Source organism: Abramis brama (assembly GCF_963993115.1).
Source record: "Abramis brama genome assembly, chromosome: 11".
Classification (NCBI taxonomy): Eukaryota; Metazoa; Chordata; class Actinopteri; order Cypriniformes; family Leuciscidae; genus Abramis; species Abramis brama.
Window position 1 is genome coordinate 32480507 of NC_139973.1, and position 19575 is coordinate 32500081.

At 36.0% G+C, this 19575-nt stretch overlaps 1 protein-coding gene across 8 annotated transcripts; it reads left to right on the top strand.

Moving 5' to 3' along the window:
* Positions 1 to 304: 304 nt before the first annotated feature.
* On the top strand, positions 305 to 19145 carry ical1 (islet cell autoantigen 1-like). Of its 8 annotated transcripts, none has more exons than XM_084129715.1 (17): positions 305 to 324; positions 2657 to 2693; positions 3016 to 3053; positions 3141 to 3312; positions 6162 to 6234; positions 6526 to 6649; positions 7680 to 7878; positions 7973 to 8098; positions 8191 to 8289; positions 8362 to 8447; positions 9393 to 9439; positions 9524 to 9592; positions 11350 to 11562; positions 14130 to 14396; positions 14532 to 14633; positions 14721 to 14847; positions 17757 to 19145. In XM_084129715.1, exons 3-16 carry the CDS (start codon positions 3040 to 3042, stop codon positions 14834 to 14836), a joined length of 1707 nt encoding a protein of 568 aa, XP_083985841.1. In that variant the 5' UTR covers positions 305 to 324; positions 2657 to 2693; positions 3016 to 3039; the 3' UTR covers positions 14837 to 14847; positions 17757 to 19145. The 8 variants fall into 8 exon arrangements, with proteins under 8 accessions (XP_083985841.1, XP_083985839.1, XP_083985843.1 ...); XM_084129713.1 differs by lacking the exon at positions 305 to 324 and adding an exon at positions 1680 to 1755; XM_084129716.1 differs by lacking the exon at positions 305 to 324 and adding an exon at positions 1723 to 1755 and having other exon boundaries at positions 2657 to 2697.
* The last annotated feature ends 430 nt before the right edge of the window (positions 19146 to 19575 follow it).

The following is a 19575-nucleotide window of genomic DNA, read 5'->3' on the forward strand; positions in this document are numbered from 1 at the left end:
ATTACATTACCATGGTAACACCAGTTCAGTGTTGAGAGGAGACTGAGAGAGGACCAAGTCATCCATTGTCCCCAACAGCTAGAAGCTAATAAGAAAATCTTGAATGATAAGAATGGACAATTATAGAGTAAACACATAAACACACTTAGAGGTTTCCACTCCCAATGTCTCTGAGGTCTGACATACTTCAGTGAACAGATGTTTGTCTGCTGAGGTGTGCTTGTGCTTTTTACTAGATGGTTCCTCAGAATCACTGTGTGTGTCTACCTTCCTTTTTTTGTCTCAACCAAGATGTTGCCCATCGCTGAAGAAGAGGGTCTTGAGGTAAAAGATTTGTGGTTGAGGCTGGGGTGTGGTGTTGGCATATACCCGTCTGTGTATGAGTATGTCTGTGTACATCAAACGTACGTCTGGGTGTGGATGGGGCTGCATATGTGTGAGAAGATTGTGTAGAAAGGCACGGGTATGTATGTGACTTAAGATCAGCTTTTTTTCTCTCAGATAGCGTGTGACTGAATGTACCATGCAAAACCGCAGCTTCCTGATACTGTTCCTTGACACTTATTTGTGTATTATCTCAGCACTACAGTTTGAGTTCATTTGGAATCACGTTATGTAACAAGTCTTAATGTTTTTAGCACACAACCCACACTATGGGGTAGGCTATCTCAGTTACAATCTACCTTGAAACTTTGAAAATGAATTGCATGTAGATTTATTCTCTTTTATTCTCTATTCTCTCATTGCATGTTATGCCTGTTATACAACCTAGACTCAGTTTTATGTGCCCACTGGGTTACTGATATACAGGGACAAAAATTTGAGATGAACGCCATCACTTTTTTCTCTGTGTCAGTGGCGCCATCATTTGGGCACAAATGGCTACTACCAAATTCTGTCACTTGCTCAAGAATATAATATAATATAATATAATATAATATAATATAATATAATATAATATAATATAATATAATATAATATAATATAATATAATATAATATAAAGTGAAATGTGTTGTATTAAAATATTTGCATTGTGGTGTACTGTTGGGACTGCTGGAAAAGAAAGATGGACAGACCAGTCTGACTTTGAGAGACCAGCTAAGATCAGCAAATCCTCCTCCTCATTTCTGTCACTTACACAATTTAAAAATAAAAAAAATAAAAAATAAACTTTCCAAGTGATCTGTTTTGCATTATACTGAATATTTTACATCTGAAGTCACTTAAAGATGATCAAAACTGGTGTTTAGCTGGTCAGCAGCTGCACTCCCAGACTGACTAGCTGAAAAAAAAAAAACACAAAAAAACCCCACCTAGACCTACTAGTAAAACTAGTAAACAGACCAGTCTGATCATGCTGGAACACCAGCAAATAATCTTAGGTGTTTTTTTTTTTTCAGCAGAGGTATTTTACAGTATTGTACTTATACATGTAGCCTATCCATTTAGCTGAAAACTTATATTTAAAGCAACTTACAAAAGAAGTAGCTACTATAGGCTAATCACAAAAGGATTTCACAAAAGGATTTCAGTCTACTGTATATTATATTGTTGGCCTGCTATGTACATTACATTTTACTTGGCCAATAAACTCAAAATATATTAATTATATATATAATAAAAATATATGAATATTTTCTTCAATCCATTGAGAACTATTAGCTTGTTTCTGCGCATGCGCTCTCGCTGTTCCTCAGCTAACTGGAATGACGTGCGTGAACGTTCCCAGCGCTGCTCACGGCAACGTCAGCGGGTAAGGAAATGCGATGCCCTAATAACAATTCCTTAAATTATATACACTCGTATATGACGAATGCAAACTGTAAAATATCACGACCCGTACAGTGTAAGTTTCGAACTGCCGACTGAAGTCTCCATGTCACATTCGTGCTAAAGTTAAGAGGGTTATTATAGGGAAACGCAGCGCGAGCTCGATGACTCCTTATCTTGTTTGGGATCCGGTAGCTCTGCCTTTTTACAATATTTATTCGTTTACCTTCGCAAAGAATCCTGTATACGCTATGAACACATGGTTATATATACGTATTAAAACAAAGTGTCAGTTGTGTACAACAAAAGACGTGAAAAATACAAATGTGATAAAAGCGAGCAGGCGGCTTGCAACAACACTGTAACCAGACCCGTGATGAGGAGTTGGATGGGGAGGAAGGTGCGATCAGAACAGCGTCAGCTCATAAACACTACATTTCACATAACTACGTATTTTTTTGTGGGGGGAAATACTGCTTGTGTTGTATTTATTTATAAAATTGTCAAACAAACATTGATATTGCTTAAACTAATCATGTGTTGAATGAATGTCAGGACAGTTGTTTGGTTCTTATTATAGTTTCTTTCGGCTTGCATTAAACGTTTGCTTTTGCTTTTATTTGGAAGTTATATGTGTTATTGAATTTGGGAAATTATGACCGTGAGAGACATGGCAGTCATTGTGATAGCTAACAGCTGTTACCTCGAAAGAACAAAGACAGCTGTTTGCAAAGGGCAAATTTCTGAATTTCTTCAAAGCTCAGATTTATTCATTATTCATTCAAATTGTCCAGTGAGTCTTAATTTATAACATTGAAACAACTTAATAATTTGTTATTTTAATTGTTTAATATTTGACATTGATTTTCTCCCATTAATTTCAGTGTCAGTCTGCTGAATGCCACCGCTGGTTTCTGAAAAGCAAGTACTAAAATGTCTTTTTGCAACATACTGCATTTGCATACATCATTTAAATGTTTGGGTCCGGTACGATTTTGTAATGTTTTTGTCTCTTATGCTCACCATAGCTGCATTTATTTGCTCAAAAATACAGTAAAACCAGTGATATTGTGAAATATTTTTTACAGTTTAAAATAGCTGTTTTCTATTTTAATATGTAATTTATAATTGCTGAATAAACATGAATTTCTTTAAAAAATCTTACCGACCCAAAACTTCTAAACAGTAGTTCAGTTTGTCTGACTCAAAGCAGGATGATACAGTGTTTTTATCCCATTTGCAGATCTAAGCCACGCTCATTACGAATATGGACAGCTATGGGTTTGTATCTTAATTTCATCCAATGAATGTTACCCCTCCTCTTCTTAGATTCTATATTTAAAAACATACGTCTGCACGTTCTTTCAGGTTCTCCAGTGATATGTTCAGTGGCAGAGCAGTTCTGGGGGAGGACAGCTCGGTCATGGCCCGCATGCAGAAGAAGTTCTGGAAGACCAAGCAGGTTCTGATCAAGGCCACCGGGAAGAAGGAAGATGAGCATGTGGTGGCATCTGACGCGGATCTTGATGCCAAATTAGAGGTATGAGCACCTGTAGTAAAAATGACCTCACTAACTGACTCGGTCAGCAATAAGTGAAACTGTTGCGTCACTGGGCTGGGTTTTTCTTTCAGTGACTGTATGACTCATGCTTCATTTTAACATTTGAAAGCAAATTATTTTTTTCATTGTGCGTGAGCTTCACAAAGGCAGAGGAATGGCTGAATGACATGGAGGGAGGTTAATTGAGTACTGTCACATCCTTATAATATGTGACCCTGGACCACAAAACCAGTCATATGGGTCATTTTCTTGAATAAATAAGCTTTCCATTGATATATGGTTTGTTAGGATAGGATAATATTTGGCCGAGATACAACTATTTGAAAATCTAGAATCTTAGGGTGCCAAAAAATCGAAACATTGAGAAAATCGCCTTTAAAGTTGTCAAATTATGTTCGCGATTGTGCTGCATTCACGCACAAAAATAAATGTGACTTAATATCCTCATTATTTTTGGCATAAAAGAAAAATCGATAATTTTGACCCATACAATGTATTGTTGGCTATTGCCAAGTAAAACTAGTACTGAGATACAGCCTTGGTCAGAAGCTAGTCAAAGTGAGTCATTTGTAAAGTTTCTGTGCTATGGTGGGGCCTGAATCCAGACTGAAATTTGTCATACAAATCATTTTTTTGCAAGAAGGAGCACAATTGAGCAGACATAAATGGAAGATTTGAAATGGGTCTGTAATTTGCTAATTCATTTGGATCTAATTGTGGTTTCTTAATGAAAGGCTTAATAACTGCCATCTTGTACAGTTTTGGGACATGACCTAGAGATAAATACGAGTTAATAATATTGAGCTACAGGTAACAACTCTTTCAGTAGTTTAGTGGGTATTGGGTCTAATAAACATGTTGTTGGTTTAGATGCAATGATAAGTTTATTTAGCTCTTCCTGTCCTATAGTTGTAAAGCACTGCAATTGTTCATGAGGGGCGATAAAACCCAGAGTGATACCCATTTATTTACTTGTATCAGAGAAAGTAACAAATTTTTTTTTTTTTTTTTGCACAATTTCTTACTGCTTAAAAAACTCACTATAGTGTTTCAGTCTTTAACTATATGGACCTAGAATAGAATATTGTGAAATAACAGATAAAACATACAGGGAGCATATTGCAATGCATTACTTTTAAAAGTAACTTTCCCCAACACTGCTGATTAATAGTTAGCTTTTATAAAATAAAGTAGCTCTCTGATTACTTTTAATCAAGACCTAATAAAAATCCATGGACCACTCACAGTTTAAGGAAGTGTGTGCGTGTGTTTATGTGTGCTTGTCTTATCTTGCCCTGCCTCGGGCTGTTACTCTTAAGCATATCCTGGTTTACTGGTCATTAGATGGTTTTGTGGCTGTGCCAGTGTGCTAGAGAGCAGCAGAGAGGCCACCATAAGCCCCCCGGCTGTTTGCTTAATGAACAGGTGTATCCATGTTCTTTCTACTTTAAACCACAGCTGCCATTATGTCCAAAAGAATAGTCTTTTATCCTGTTTACTCTCAAAGCTCTATTTCCTCTTAACTTTAAAACAATGCATCATCCTTATGGTGCGAAATGGCAGGATTTTACGTAGGAAACTTCAGTAACAGTGTTTGTTTAGGAGAGCCTGTTGTACAACCATGATTCCTGAGGGTGTTCTGTTTGTCAGACCTGAGCTCAAGAGTTAAACAGTAACCTGAATGCAGACCTCACCTGCGGGGGTCACAGCTACATCAGCACACGTAGACCTTAGTTTGGGTAGATGCCGTATTTAATTTGATGCACGTGAAAATATTGCACTAATACAGAGATGACCCCACTAATAGACCAATAAATTTGGTCACTTTCTTGGAAGAGAATAAAATCTGGGGTTTACTTTGAATAATATCAACTTATGCTAAATTACCACCTACACTACCTTTCAAAAGTTTGGGGTCGGTAAATGTTTTCAATGTTTTTGAAAGACGTTTCTTATACTCAACAAGGCTGCATATATTTAATAAAAAAATTATAAATTAAAAAAATATAATATTGTGAAATAATTTTTATATATTTTAAAATCTAAAAAGCTGATTTTTAGATGTCTTCAGTGTCTTGATGTCTTCAGTGTCACATGATCCTTCTTCAGAAATCATTCTAATGCTGATTTGGTGCTCAAGTAACATTGTTGAAAACAGTTGTAGAATGCTCGAAAGAAGAGCATTTCATTCTTTGATTTCATTTATTTGAAATAGAAATCTTTCGGTAAAATATCTTTGCTGTAACTTTTGATCAATTTAATGCATCTTTGCTGAATAAAAGTATTATTTCTTTAAAAAAAAATCTTACTGACCACAAACTTATGAACAGTAGCGTGCTTGATTAGAACTTTAGTTGTGGTTACTTTCAACTGATATTTTCTACAGTCCAATATATTCATATATTCCTCTATTTACTGTTGGAAATGAGTCCTATTTCTGTGTTTGACTCCTCAAAGAAACCCTCTTTAGAACAAAGGCAGCTCAACCATAATGAGTCATTTGTGTAATTTCTGTGGATTTCTTCTTTCAGGTAGAGCACAAGTATACACATTTTCCTCCTCACTCAGACTATCAGGGACATAACATCCTTTGTTGCCATGACAGCGAGACTGGAAAGGCAATTCTTTTGTGTTCTAATGTGTTGTCTGGGTTTTTTGAGATGTTATTGTGGGTGACCAAATGTTCTGTCTGCGTATATAAATTCTGAAGAGAATGAAAGGCTCAGAGATTTTATGGTGTGCAGCAACAAACTCAAAATTTGTAACATTTGTTATAAAAAACTTTTAAAATGCATTTGTTAATGATAATGTGTGTCTGTTTCCTTCAGTTTTTCCGTTCAGTCCAGAACACTTGCACAGAACTCCTGAAAGTGATCGAGAAATACCAGCAAAGAATCACACGTGAGTGAGGAACATGATCTTCCACCCTCTTTGTGTGCACAGACACTAAGAGTCTTGTTCAGCTTGTTTTGAAAGCCATTGCATGCAGTGGCATACATTTTCTCAGTATTCATGTGTACTGTTACTGTTGAGTCAAAGGGCAATTATAAGCTAAACTCTTTGAATGTGTTTTTGTGGTTCTAGTAATTGATCGCATTTAACATGTCCGATCAAGCCATATATTGTTACTAATACTGTTAGTTATTGTTGTTGTAATAACCCTGTTTTTGCCCTGTGACCTCCTCTCTTCAGATCTCTCTCAAGAGGAGAATGAGCTTGGATTGTTCCTGCGCTTCCAGGCAGAGCATGATAAAACAAAAGCAGGCAATATGATGGACGCCACCAGTAAAGCCCTTTGCTGTTCCGCCAAGCAAAGGTAGGCACAAATATGAACAAATTAGGGCTTAAAATAATTAATTGGGCTCTATTTCATGATATTTTGGTAGTTATTATGTTCATACATCATGATTTAATACATCAGATAGGGAAAGGGCCATGATGGTTGACTAATGAACTAGCCATCCAACAACTTGTCATCAAACAGGGAAATCTGAAACCTTATTAGACAATCGATCAGGCAACCCACCCATTTGATATTGAAAATACGTAGTTTCACATTGAGCATAATATATAAATAATAAAGCATCTGCACCGATATTTGTAGAATTATTTTGATCAATTTAATGCATCCTTGCTGAATAAAAGTATTTCATTCCCCCACAAAACTGTGTATTATATACATGTATATAGTTCTGCTAAAAAAAATCTATTTAAAATACATGCTGTTCTTAAAACCCCTCTCTTCATCAAATAATTCTGAAATGAATCAGTCTCCACAAAAATATTAAGCTGCTCAACTGTTTTCAACACTGATAATAATGTTAATTATTAACACCAAATCAGCTTATTAGAATGATTTCTGAAGGATCATGTGACACTGAAGGCTGGAGTAATGTCTGCTAAAATTCAGCTTGCATATTAAGAAAATAGTAAATGGTATTGATCTTGAGAAATTTTATTACAATTTAAAATAACAGTTTTCTAATTTAATATGTTTTACTGGTTCAAATAAATACAGCATTGGTGAGTATAATAATGTGAGTATAATTAATACAAATTTGTGAATTTTGAATATATTAATTTATTAAATTGGACAATAATCCCAACATAGAAACTAGTGATACATTTCAGTTTCATTTTTAATTCATTATTTAATTAAGTTACTTTGGCAGCCCTGGAAAGAACATTTCTATATTCTACAAACTAAAGACATAAAGACACAAATTAGTAAACCCACAGTCTCGAATGTAACTTTTCTCTATCCTTGCATGCCACATCTACTTAACACTCATCTGTAATCATTGATCAAGCCATTTACCTGTCCTCTTGTCCTCTGTCATGCCCAGGTTGGCTCTGTGTACCCCTCTCCATCGATTTGAACAGGAAGTTGAGACATTCCGGAGGAGAGCCATCGCCGACACCCTGCTGACAGTAAGCCGGATGGAGAAAGCCCGGACCGAGTATCGCGGAGCTCTGCTCTGGATGAAGGACGTCTCACAGGAACTAGACCCAGATACTTACAAACAACTGGAGAAATTTCGCAAGGTCAGACCCCGCAAAGCGAGTGTGGGAGGGATTGCATCTATATACTGAATGTGGAGGTTGAAATATTCTGCTATCTGTGTGTGTTTGTGAACAGGTTCAGGCCCAGGTAAGAGGAACAAAAGTGCATTTCGATAAGCTGAAGAATGATGTTTGTCAGAAAGTGGACATGCTGGGAGCCAGTCGTTGCAACATGCTTTCACATTCATTATGCACTTACCAGGTAATACTTATTTACTTCCACCCATTTTTTCTAGTTAAACCCGTTCACTTTTTATATTGTACATTTATTCGTCTTGAATTGTTTTTCCGTAGACAACGCTTCTACACTACTGGGAGAAGACTGCACATGTGATGTCTGGTATCCATGAGGCCTTCAAAGGATATGTACCCTACCAGTTCACTACCCTCAAAGTGGGTGTCCATGCACAAATGTCAGAAAATAAACTGTTGTGATGCGTTTTAAACCCTCATGTCTCATCACAGGAACTGAGGGACCCACTGGACCAGATTGCCTCTGCACATTCAGCAGAGGACAGCAAAGACGAGGACCAGAAGACATATTCAGACAAGTAAGAACTCAGTTAGACATGGGCATGTTCCATTTTGAAGCGTTTTTGTTCATTAACCAACCATTTTGCTGATTTACAGTTTGTTCTTTATTAGGGCTGTCACTAACGATTATTTTGGTAATAGAGTAATCGGTTTATTATTTTGACGATTAATCGAGTATTCTGTTTTTTAAATGGTTTTAATACATCGTGCAGCCTTAGAAAGCGGTCTAATTATGCACGTCATGGACTCTCGTCCATGAAACTCACCATTTCCATTAATTTGCTGGTTACTCGACAAGGGTAAATTGCAGTCAATGATTTTTTTAAATCGAGTTTTTGAATTTAATCGAGGAATCACGACAGTCCTATTCTTTATATTATATTGTGCAGTATACATCACATGGTCAGTGAATCTCACACAGACACATCTAGCAGTCCCAGTTTTCTTTTTCATCAACGAAACTTGTCTTCCCCTTGACGGCACCTCGCTTGGCTCTCATTGTCAGATTTCTCATTCACTCTCTTTCCTCATTCCCTTCAACCCTCCGTTCCCTCAGATTGGGTCTCTGCAGGCGAGAGGCCTCTTTAAAGGCTCTGGTTACTGATCTGTGAGTGGAACATTGTAGTTCTATTAGAAACCCCTGCTGCCTTTGTGAACAGGCAACCCTGCTTAAAGTTCCACTGTCATTTCCTGTTTTGGCAGTAGCAGATGATGTGCCATCTGTGTTAGACATGCTGTAGTATGATTTTGTTACAACTGTTTTTAGACCAACACCGCTTCCTAGAAATATCACTGACTCACTTTTATTGGTCAATTTGAAGGTGTTTTGTAATTCTTATCTGCTACTGTGCATGTCATAGTAATGTGAATCATCTCTTCCCATCTTAGAAATTATGCATCCATTTAGTCATGCATCACTGTGTCTATCAATTTAATTTGGTGTTTGTATGTTTATGTTTCAGTCTTGTTTCACTTGAAGATGAACAGCTGGGTGAATCATCCGAAACTGGTATGTTCAGCTTTTAAAGCGCATTCTGGGAAAACACTCAAAGGCTCATGCTTCTTAGATGCTCTTTCTTTTTATCTTTACCAGTTTCTACTTGTGCAGTAGATGGACAGAGTAGAGGGTCTGACAGTTCTTTGTGTGCCAGTCTGGACTCTGGTAAGCTGTGTGTGTGTGTTTGTTTGCAGACTAGGCTTTGCACGATAACTCATTGTTAAGAAATGACTAGTCATCCAGAAGAGTAGTCAATTATCATACTAAATGGCAAGTGCTGTTTTAGTAATTTTGGACAGTAATTTAATTTACTTATAATTTCTTATTCAAGTCCTTACAGTAGCATGCAAGAATGTAATGCAATGGAATTGTTTTTTGGACATGTGCAGATGTGAATGAATGTTCAGTTATGGCAGATTCTGATTAATATAGGCATGCCAGCCGTCTTATTTGGATTTCTAGAAACCGGAATACTTTTTAATCTGCTTAATGCATATGGTGATATTCTGATTTATATCGAAGTATTCTTTTGGATGTAAATAGTCACTTTTTTCCTCATGTATCATACTTATGTACAGGACTATATGTGTCCTGTGAAGCTGATGTGTGTGAGAAACGAATGCTTCCATATCTTCATTATCCAATTCATACTGCTTGCTAGGGATGGGCGATATGATCAACAATATAGTTATTTTTGCTGGAAATAATGTTGTTACGCTGCTAATTTTAGATAACATTAAAATTTCACAATTATACAATACTAGCCTAACTAATATAAGTAAAAAGTTATGGAAGCTTACAGAAAACAGGTAAACAGTCAGTAATAAAATAAGAACAAAGAAACTAATTGCAAGCTATAGGACAAATAAAAACAAAAGAACAAAGATGAAACAAATGAAATAAACAGTGCTTTTTTGTTTTTCAGAAGTTACAGAAGTACACAATACTTCTAAATTGAATAAATAAATCAAATGTAAAATAAAACACTGCCCAGTCTACACTGTTAATTAAATATAGTGATTCTTATTAAAGCTATAAAAGTTGTTCAGTTAAGTGCAGTGAGTGATTTTTTTTCTTGTTATATGATAAACATTAATGACACAAACGGCAGCAGGTATATTGGGCTGCTGTCACTTTAAAACCTAATGCACAGATCAAATATACTGACCCACATCTGATTTCTTTCCCAACTGTTTACATTCACTTAAGACATAAATGACTGTGTTACATGAATACTTAACAACACAGGCATTTTGACAACTCTGTGACAGCTTTTTGTGTGTATGCATGGAAAAATGGCTGGCAGAACAGCATGCTTGTACCAAATTGAATATTCTTTTGCATATCATTGATCTTGAATGGATTAAAATCGCTTTAAAAAATATCAAGACTTAAAAAGCATGACAATGCAACACTGCAACGTCTTGTGAGTGTAACTGTGACAGCGACAATAATACAAAATTTCTACCAGTTGTCACATTTTTGCCAGTTTATCCAATTAATCACTAATATCGGTTTATCACCCATGCCTGCTATTTGCATTGTCATACACCAAAAACACACTGTTCAAGTGATGGATGTATATATAAAGCACATTCCTCTTATTTTCTTTAATGCCCTAACATGACAGTAGTACTGGCAGTACTTCCCATTGAAACCACACACCGTGATATACTGTATATTTCAGTTGGTTGGCATTTTATATTGTTATATTGTCAGACCACCCAGTCCTAACTGTCGCAATGATGAAGCAGCAACTGAAGTCATATGGTCCATGACTAGTTGTCACAGACTTAAAGCATCAAATATTGGTAGAACTAATTAACTTTGTGTCTAGTCGGTGCAACTTCTAGTGTGTTTAGCAGATTTTATTTACAGTATGTCTGTTTGTATCTCTCATGTTCACCTGCGCCCCTGTACAGCGGCTTTGAATGAACAGTTAGGCCCCATTGGTGGATCTAGCACAGATGACGACCTTCTGTTAATGACCCCTGAGCCTGGCTCAGTCCCTTCTCTTACTCCAACCTTGACCCCGACCATACACCCATCTATGACACCTGCTATTCAATGGGACATAGGCACCTCATATGAGGAAAAGCAAGATGCGTTACACAGCAGCTTACGACCTGAAATAGGTATAAATGCCTGACGGGGCATCTTTTCAATGCCAAGGACTCCCTTATGGCCTTTCCTAACTCTCTAAAATCAACCTCCTTCGAAACTGCTTTAACACCCTGATCTATAAGTCTTAGGTTCCATAAGAAATATTCATAAACTTCTCATGCTTATGGCTCTTTCAGATTCTCTTTTGAACGGTAAACACTCTTCTGGGGTTTCTGACCCTGTCTCCATTAACACAACAGTGCTCTTTCTTTTCTTGTAAAAGCATTTCTAAAAACGACTTTCTTCAAGGTGCTTTATTGTTTCCATTCTTTTTGTGGTCTGTGTGATTTCAATGCACTCTTTGAGGATTCTAGGATTGCTTTTTCATATTTAACTTAAATTTACTTTTGCTTTTTGTTGCTGATGAACTAATATTTCTGTTTCTTGAAGCTTTCCTTAAACTACTTATCTTTTTTCAGTATTTTTGTCTTGTCTTCCAGTACAAATATCTAAACATTCTAAAACCAAGATGCATTTTCTTATATACAGTGTATGTGTGTATATATATATATATATATATATATATATATATATATGGTAACACTTTACAATAAGGTTCATTAGTTAACTACATTAGTTAACATTAACTAATAATGAACTGCACTTATACAGCATTTGTTCATCTTTGTTAATGTTGATTTCAACATTTACTAATACTTTATTAAAATCTTGTTAACATTAGTTAATGCACTGTGAACTAACATGAACAAACAATGAACAGCTTTATTTTTATTAACTAACATTAACAAAGATTAACAGAACAGTAATAAATGTATTGCTCATTGTTAGTTCATGTTAGTTAATGCATTAACTAATGTTTAATAAAGGAACCTTATTGTAAAGTGTTACCATATATATATATATATATATATATATATATATATATATATATACATACACACACACATACATACATATACATACATACATACATACATACATACATACATACATACACACACACACACACACACACACACACACACACACACACACACACACACATATATATATATATATATATATATATATATATATATATATATATATATATATATATATATATATATATATATACACGCATATACATACATACATACTAGAGATGCGCGGATGGGCTATTATTTCATCCGCAACCGCATCACAAAACTCATCATCCGTCCACCATCCATCCGCACCAACGTTTTTGACCAATTTTCAAAACCGCTCCGCCCGCCATCCGCTGAATGGTGTATACATATATTTTTCATTTGATTGGTTCGACCGCCCGCCACCCGCCCGAATTTAATTAAAATATTATTTTTCGTCACGTCATCCGCCCGATCCGCGGTTTATCCGCAGAGTCCGCGGCTGTAATCTCCAACCGCGCATCTCTAATACATACATACATACATACATACACACACATATATATCTCAAGTAAATGTTTCTTGATTTAACCCTGTAAAGCCTGACCTTTGAAATAATAATCAGAAAAATATATTTTTGAAATGGAGCAGTTTATTGAACCTTTATACATAATATAATATATTTAATAATAGTTTCCATACATGTTTTTTTGTTACATACCATATTTGATATACCAGGCCTTTATGGGTCATATAGTTTGATATAGGAGAATATGGAGCTCATATGCAATAAGAAAAAAGAAAAAGAAAAAAACACCTCATTTTAATTCAGAGGCCAAAACCTAGCAAAAAATATGCAGTTTGGTGCAGTTGCTAATATTTATATGGCCAAAAGAAAGATGAAATTCTGAGAGCTTGTAATGTAAATCAATAAGATAACAGTATCTTATTTAGATCTTTATTACAGTATAGCAGACTACTTGTATAAAATGCATATTATCATTAAATATCATTAAATATAAATATAATTCATCACTCTTTATCTCCCAATAGTGTCTTAGTTAAATTCATTTAAATGCTTTGTTTTATGATGAATGCACTGTAGTTTTTATTGTGGTGGTGGGTATTGCATTTTAAACTTATAAACATATAATGCAATACAATGATAATTGAGAGAAGTACAAATAAACGTTCCTCAAAGGCCTGATGTATCATATATGATAAATTGATATAATATGCTTTTTCTAAAAGATTATATATGTATAATCATGTAAACTTAGTTGCTTCAGTCTAGTTAATGTTCATCTTGAAATATTACAAACAATATAAAAATCATTCTTACATTTACTTTATAAAAATCAGTAAAGATTTCAAACCAAAAAGATCTGCTCTCTCGATTGCCCAAGACACATTTCTCCTAAGAAAGACTAAAGGATAAACTAAACTAAACAATAAGACGACAGAAAGCATGTAGTAGATTGTGTACAACAGGCATTTTAGCAAAGTTTTGATCATGTTGATCATTTAGAGGCCCTATTGTGTATTGTTTGTGTATCAGAAATGATACAGTAGGCTTCATAGGGTTAAGAATGTTGAGATTTTTGTGCTGGAAAACAAGACAAAAGTGCTGAGAAAGCAATTCTGTTTTTACAAAGTTTAAAAGCCTCATTATCTTCTTTTTATTGGAGTAGGCAGGGATCTTCTGTCTGAGGCTTTCCAGTCTGTCGAAGGGAAAGAAGAGGAGGGAGAGCGAGGTGAACTGGCATTCCTGCAGGATCTGCTGAGTCCTGGGGCTACAGGTGGCGCTAGTGAGTTCAGTAAAGCATGGCAGGATGCTTTCGGCTGTTTTGAGGCCCCTCCTGCTCCTGTTGCTGCCGTCACACCGCAAGCAGAAACGGGAAACACACACGCTGGCTTCCTGCCATCACATCTCCTGGACCATAGCCTCAGCACCACAGGTTTGACAAATCATTTAGTTTGCCCTCTAGTGGCTGGAGGAATGAACAGCACATTCTTGTTGTGCTACTAGTATGCAGTGCTGTCAGTGTGATGTCATGCTGATCACTCATATTCATTCTCTTTCTGTTATTCAGGATGGGCGACTCCACCTATGTTTCAAGCCCCACCCCTCCAACCACCTTCTAGTGGAGGACAATCTCAGCCAACACAGAACACTCCAAACTCATCTGCCAGTGGTGAGAGTTTTATGACATGTCAAGAACTATAGATGGACACTGACAATCTTTACTGTTTCTGTAGTGATTCATCTCTCTGTCTTTTAGCACCCAAAGGAAGCTCCAGGGACATGTCCGCCTGGTTTAACCTCTTTGCAGATCTTGACCCTCTGTCCAACCCAGACGCTATTGGACGCGGTGATCAGGAGTTTCTCAGTGCCTGAGTTGTGTTGGTGTGAGTGTATATATTTATCATTGAAAAACAGGTTCCAGGTTTATAGAAACGTTCTCTCTCTATTCATGTTAGTTTTGGTGTAGTTATCTAAAACTAGATGATAAAGTTTTTGTCAATTGAAATACATATGAAATATGATATAATTATTCGATGAAAAACATAAAGTACATTATAGATTTTTTTTTTTTTTTTTTTGCCTTGGCAACTTACTAAAATAAATACATTTAAGAACTAAAATTAAAGAAAACTATTACTGAAATAAAAACAACGCTAAATAGAAATAAAATAAACAAAAATGACAAAAGAACATCACAAAATTACTAAAAATTAAAGATAAAAGGGAATTCAAAATATGAATAAGTACTATAATAGTATATGAATAATACTAAAATAACATTGGGTTTGAAAACACTTATTATTTAAAACACTTAAGACTCTAAAAATGTCATGCGGTGCAACCATTAATAAAGAAGTAATGTATATATTTTCCTTAAACCTTGACTATACAGTGGGAAGAACAAGTATTTGATACACTGCCGATTTTGCAGGTTTTCCCACTTACAAAGCATGTAGAAGTCTGTAATTTTTATCATAGGTACTCTTCAACTGTGAGCGACGGAATCTAAAACAAAAATCCAGAAAATCACATTGTATGATTTTTAAGTAATTAATTTGCATTTTATTGCATGACATAAGTATTTGATACATCAGAAAAGCAGAACTTAATATTTGGTACAGAAACCTTTGTTTGCAATTACAGAGATCATACGTTTCCTGTAGTTCTTGACCAGGTTTGCACACACTGCAGCAGGGATTTTGGCCCACTCCTCCATACAGACCTTCTCCAGATCCTTCAGGTTTCGGGGCTGTCGCTGGGCAATACGGACTTTCAGCTCCCTCCAAAGATTTTCTATTGGGTTCAGGTCTGGAGACTGGCTAGGCCACTCCAGGACCTTGAGATGCTTCTTACGGAGCCACTCCTTAGTTGCCCTGGCTGTGTGTTTCGGGTCGTTGTCATGCTGGAAGACCCAGCCACGACCCATCTTCAATGCTCTTACTGAGGGAAGGAGGTTGTTGGCCAAGATCTCACGATACATGGCCCCATCCATCCTCCCCTCAATACGGTGCAGTCGTCCTGTCCCCTTTGCAGAAAAGCATCCCCAAAGAATGATGTTTCCACCTCCATGCTTCACAGTAGGGATGGTGTTCTTGGGATGGTACTCATCCTTCTTCTTCCTCCAAACATGGCTAGTGGAGTTAAGACCAAAAAGCTCTATTTTTGTCTCATCAGACCACATGACCTTCTCCCATTCCTCCTCTGGATCATCCAGATGGTCATTGGCAGGGGGACCTTGCGTGCGCTGCAGGATTTTCCATGACGGCGTAGTGTGTTACTAATGGTTTTCTTTGAGACTGTGGTCCCAGCTCTCTTCAGGTCATTGACCAGGTCCTGCCGTGTAGTTCTGGGCTGATCCCTCACCTTCCTCATGATCATTGATGCCCCACGAGGTGAGATCTTGCATGGTGCCCCAGACTGAGGGAGATTGACCGTCATCTTGAACTTCTTCCATTTTCTAATAATTGCGCCAACAGTTGCTGCTTTCTTACCAAGCTGCTTGCCTATTGTCCTGTAGCCCATCCCAGCCTTGTGCAGGTCTACAATTTTATCCCTGATGTCCTTACACAGCTCTCTGGTCTTGGCCATTGTGGAGAGGTTGGAGTCTGTTTGATTGAGTGTGTGGACAGCTGTCTTTTATACAGGTAACGCGTTCAAACAGGTGCAGTTAATACAGGTAATGAGTGGAGAACAGGAGGGCTTCTTAAAGAAAAACTAACAGGTCTGTGAGAGCCGGTATTCTTACTGGTTGGTAGGTGATCAAATATTTATGTCATGCAATAAAATGCAAATTAATTATTTAAAAATCATACAAGGTGATTTTCTGGATTTTAGATTCCGTCACTCACAGTTGAAGTGTACCTATGATAAAAATTACAGACCTCTACATGCTTTGTAAGTGGCAAAACCTGCAAAATCGGCAGTGTATCAAATACTTGTTCTCCCCACTGTATGCGAGTAAACATCTTAAAGTAAAATGTTATTTTTTTGCAATTATGATGAATTATCAATTAATTAATATTATGTTTGAACTAATTTTGCCTTGTAATAAAAAGGTCAAATGATCTGATATTTTAAGAGACTTACCCTAACACACTGAGGGTCTTCATGTTTTGTTTTTTTGGCTGCAACTACAAGACTTTGATTTGACAGACACATTTTTTTGAGTATTTTTTTTAAATATTTTTTGCCAAACTATATTATAATTTTTTTTTAAATGCAGGTTTTCTTGTTTTTCTCCGTTATGATATCAGAACAATTAAATTACCTTGACATTTTCAATTTATATACTCTCAAAAAGCTTCAAAAGGAATTTTAGTTAAAACAAACCAACAGAAAAAAGTCATTGTGTGTATAATTTGGGTAAAACTTTATTTTGATGGTCCTTTTTGAACATTCTGTTGACTATAAGTAACTTTGCAACTACATTTCAACTAACTCTCATTAGAGTATTAGTAGACTGTCTGTTTAATACCTGCTAACTCTTTATTGTGATGGTCCTCCAACAGACATTCTATTGACTATAAGTAACTCTGCAAGTACATGTCAACTTATTCTAACCCTACCAGTCTACTAATACTCTACTAACACTCCAATGAGAGTTAGTCGACATGTTGGTGCAACGTTACTTATAGTCAACAGAATTTGTTAAAGGGACCATCAAAGAAATTGTGAACCATGATTTGTATTTTTAATGTATTTTGAATATTAAATCTTTTTATGTGTCAATTCATACGCCGCTCGAGGGGAGATTGTGCATGTCATCTCATTCCAAGCATTCTTTGTCCCTTAGAATGGTGGAAAGAAGTGCATATCCCAAGCCTTTATTTGGAGCTGGAACATTACCTCTCCTGAAACGATTCAACCTGAGCCAAGGATGCATCAAGAAATCTGAATCCATATTCCACACTGGAAGATTTCCGAGTTATGGGAATGTCTCTTTCCTCCTTTCTTTCATTGTGTGTGTGTGTGTGAATTTACTGTATGTACATTAGGACACCGAAGGGTAAAATGAAGACTTCATTGCTAAATCACTAAAATGTTGTTACAATATGAAGTGCACATGTTTAAAGGGACAAGATGGTCAGGATTTGCCCATCTCTTATGTGGAGGGCTGGTTTGTATAGGACCAAAAAACCTAAATAAGTGTGTGTATTCTAAATATCTGTTTGCTTTGTACAGTAGAGGAGTTTTTAATGTCCAGAAACAGGGTTACAGATTTATAACATCTATTAAAGACTGTATTTTTAATCAAGACAGATACCCAAAGTCTGTGAAGTTACGCATAAATCACGAAAAAAAAAATATTTTTGAAGTCACATTCACTGGATTAGTTTAACCCTAAATGATAAAATAAATGAAATTATTTATTAAAACAATAAAAAAAAAAAGTGTTACTCTAAACTACATATGCAAGTGGTGTGCTGTGCCATTAGTGGTAAGAATGACAAGGTCACATTTCAGTGGAACTAATAATAGGTGATGCAATGCATTCTTATTTTCAGTGACAAATGCTGAAACACGCAATGTTCTTCACATCCACACTGAGATGGAAAAACTCTGGAATGTTTGTTTGTGAACGTTTTTTAAATGTATTTTAGTTTGTATGTCACCTTTAGCACAGAATTACGTAACTATCCTACTCTAGAAAGCATACACATTTCATTTTTATCCCAGATTATCATATTTGGACTCACCAGAAGTGAGTTTATCTGAAACTATTACCAGTTTGTTTTATTTGCGTTAAAGAAAACAAGTGAATGCTTGCACTAAACTCTCTCCGAGTGCAATCTCGGGTATTTCTGGAAAGTATGTTGTATGTTTTAAGCATAGACTTGTTTGTTGATCTGAATAGTTTGTGTAGGTGGAGAATCTGAACATTTCTCACAGGATATCACTCCATATGTACTGGAGCACATGTTTCTGTTTTGAGTGCAGTTTAACATTTTGAAGTGTCACTTTCTGATATGAGAAATTGTGTTTGGAACTATATGTTGAGACATGTTGACATGTTTACTTTGAAGGAAAAAGAATGTACACCATTCAGCTGCTTTCATCTGTTTATTTTATGCAACTTTGCCTTTTGTTTCAGTTAAAAATAATGTACTTGTACAATTTCATTGATGGAAACTGGAATGGGAGATCTTGCATCTGAGAGCAAATAAATTTGAGTAGAATTGTTTCAGATTTTTTTCTCTAATTTTTTTATCTTTCATGTTGCCAAAAAACATTTTTTTTTGTGTGTGTTAAAGGTACACTATAAAAAACTTTTTTTTTTGTTCAATATTGACGAAAATTAATGAATGAGTCAACACATCAGTGATGCTTCTTTCAAAACATGTTTTTTGACTCACCCTGATTTACTATGGTAAGCCTATTATAAGTGTTTATATTTTAAACCTATCGGGATGGTTTTCGCGGGAAATCGCATTCCAATGTCGCTTGCCCGTGCAGGTCTCGTCATAAATAGCGAAAAGTTACTCTGGCTACTTTGATGCCTGTTTTGTGTGGGAGTGGGATTGGTCACAACGAGTAAGTAAGGCTGAAATGGAGCACGCTAAATCTTGTACCTTCGGGGATCGAATACATTTTTATTTTTATTTAATGCCGAA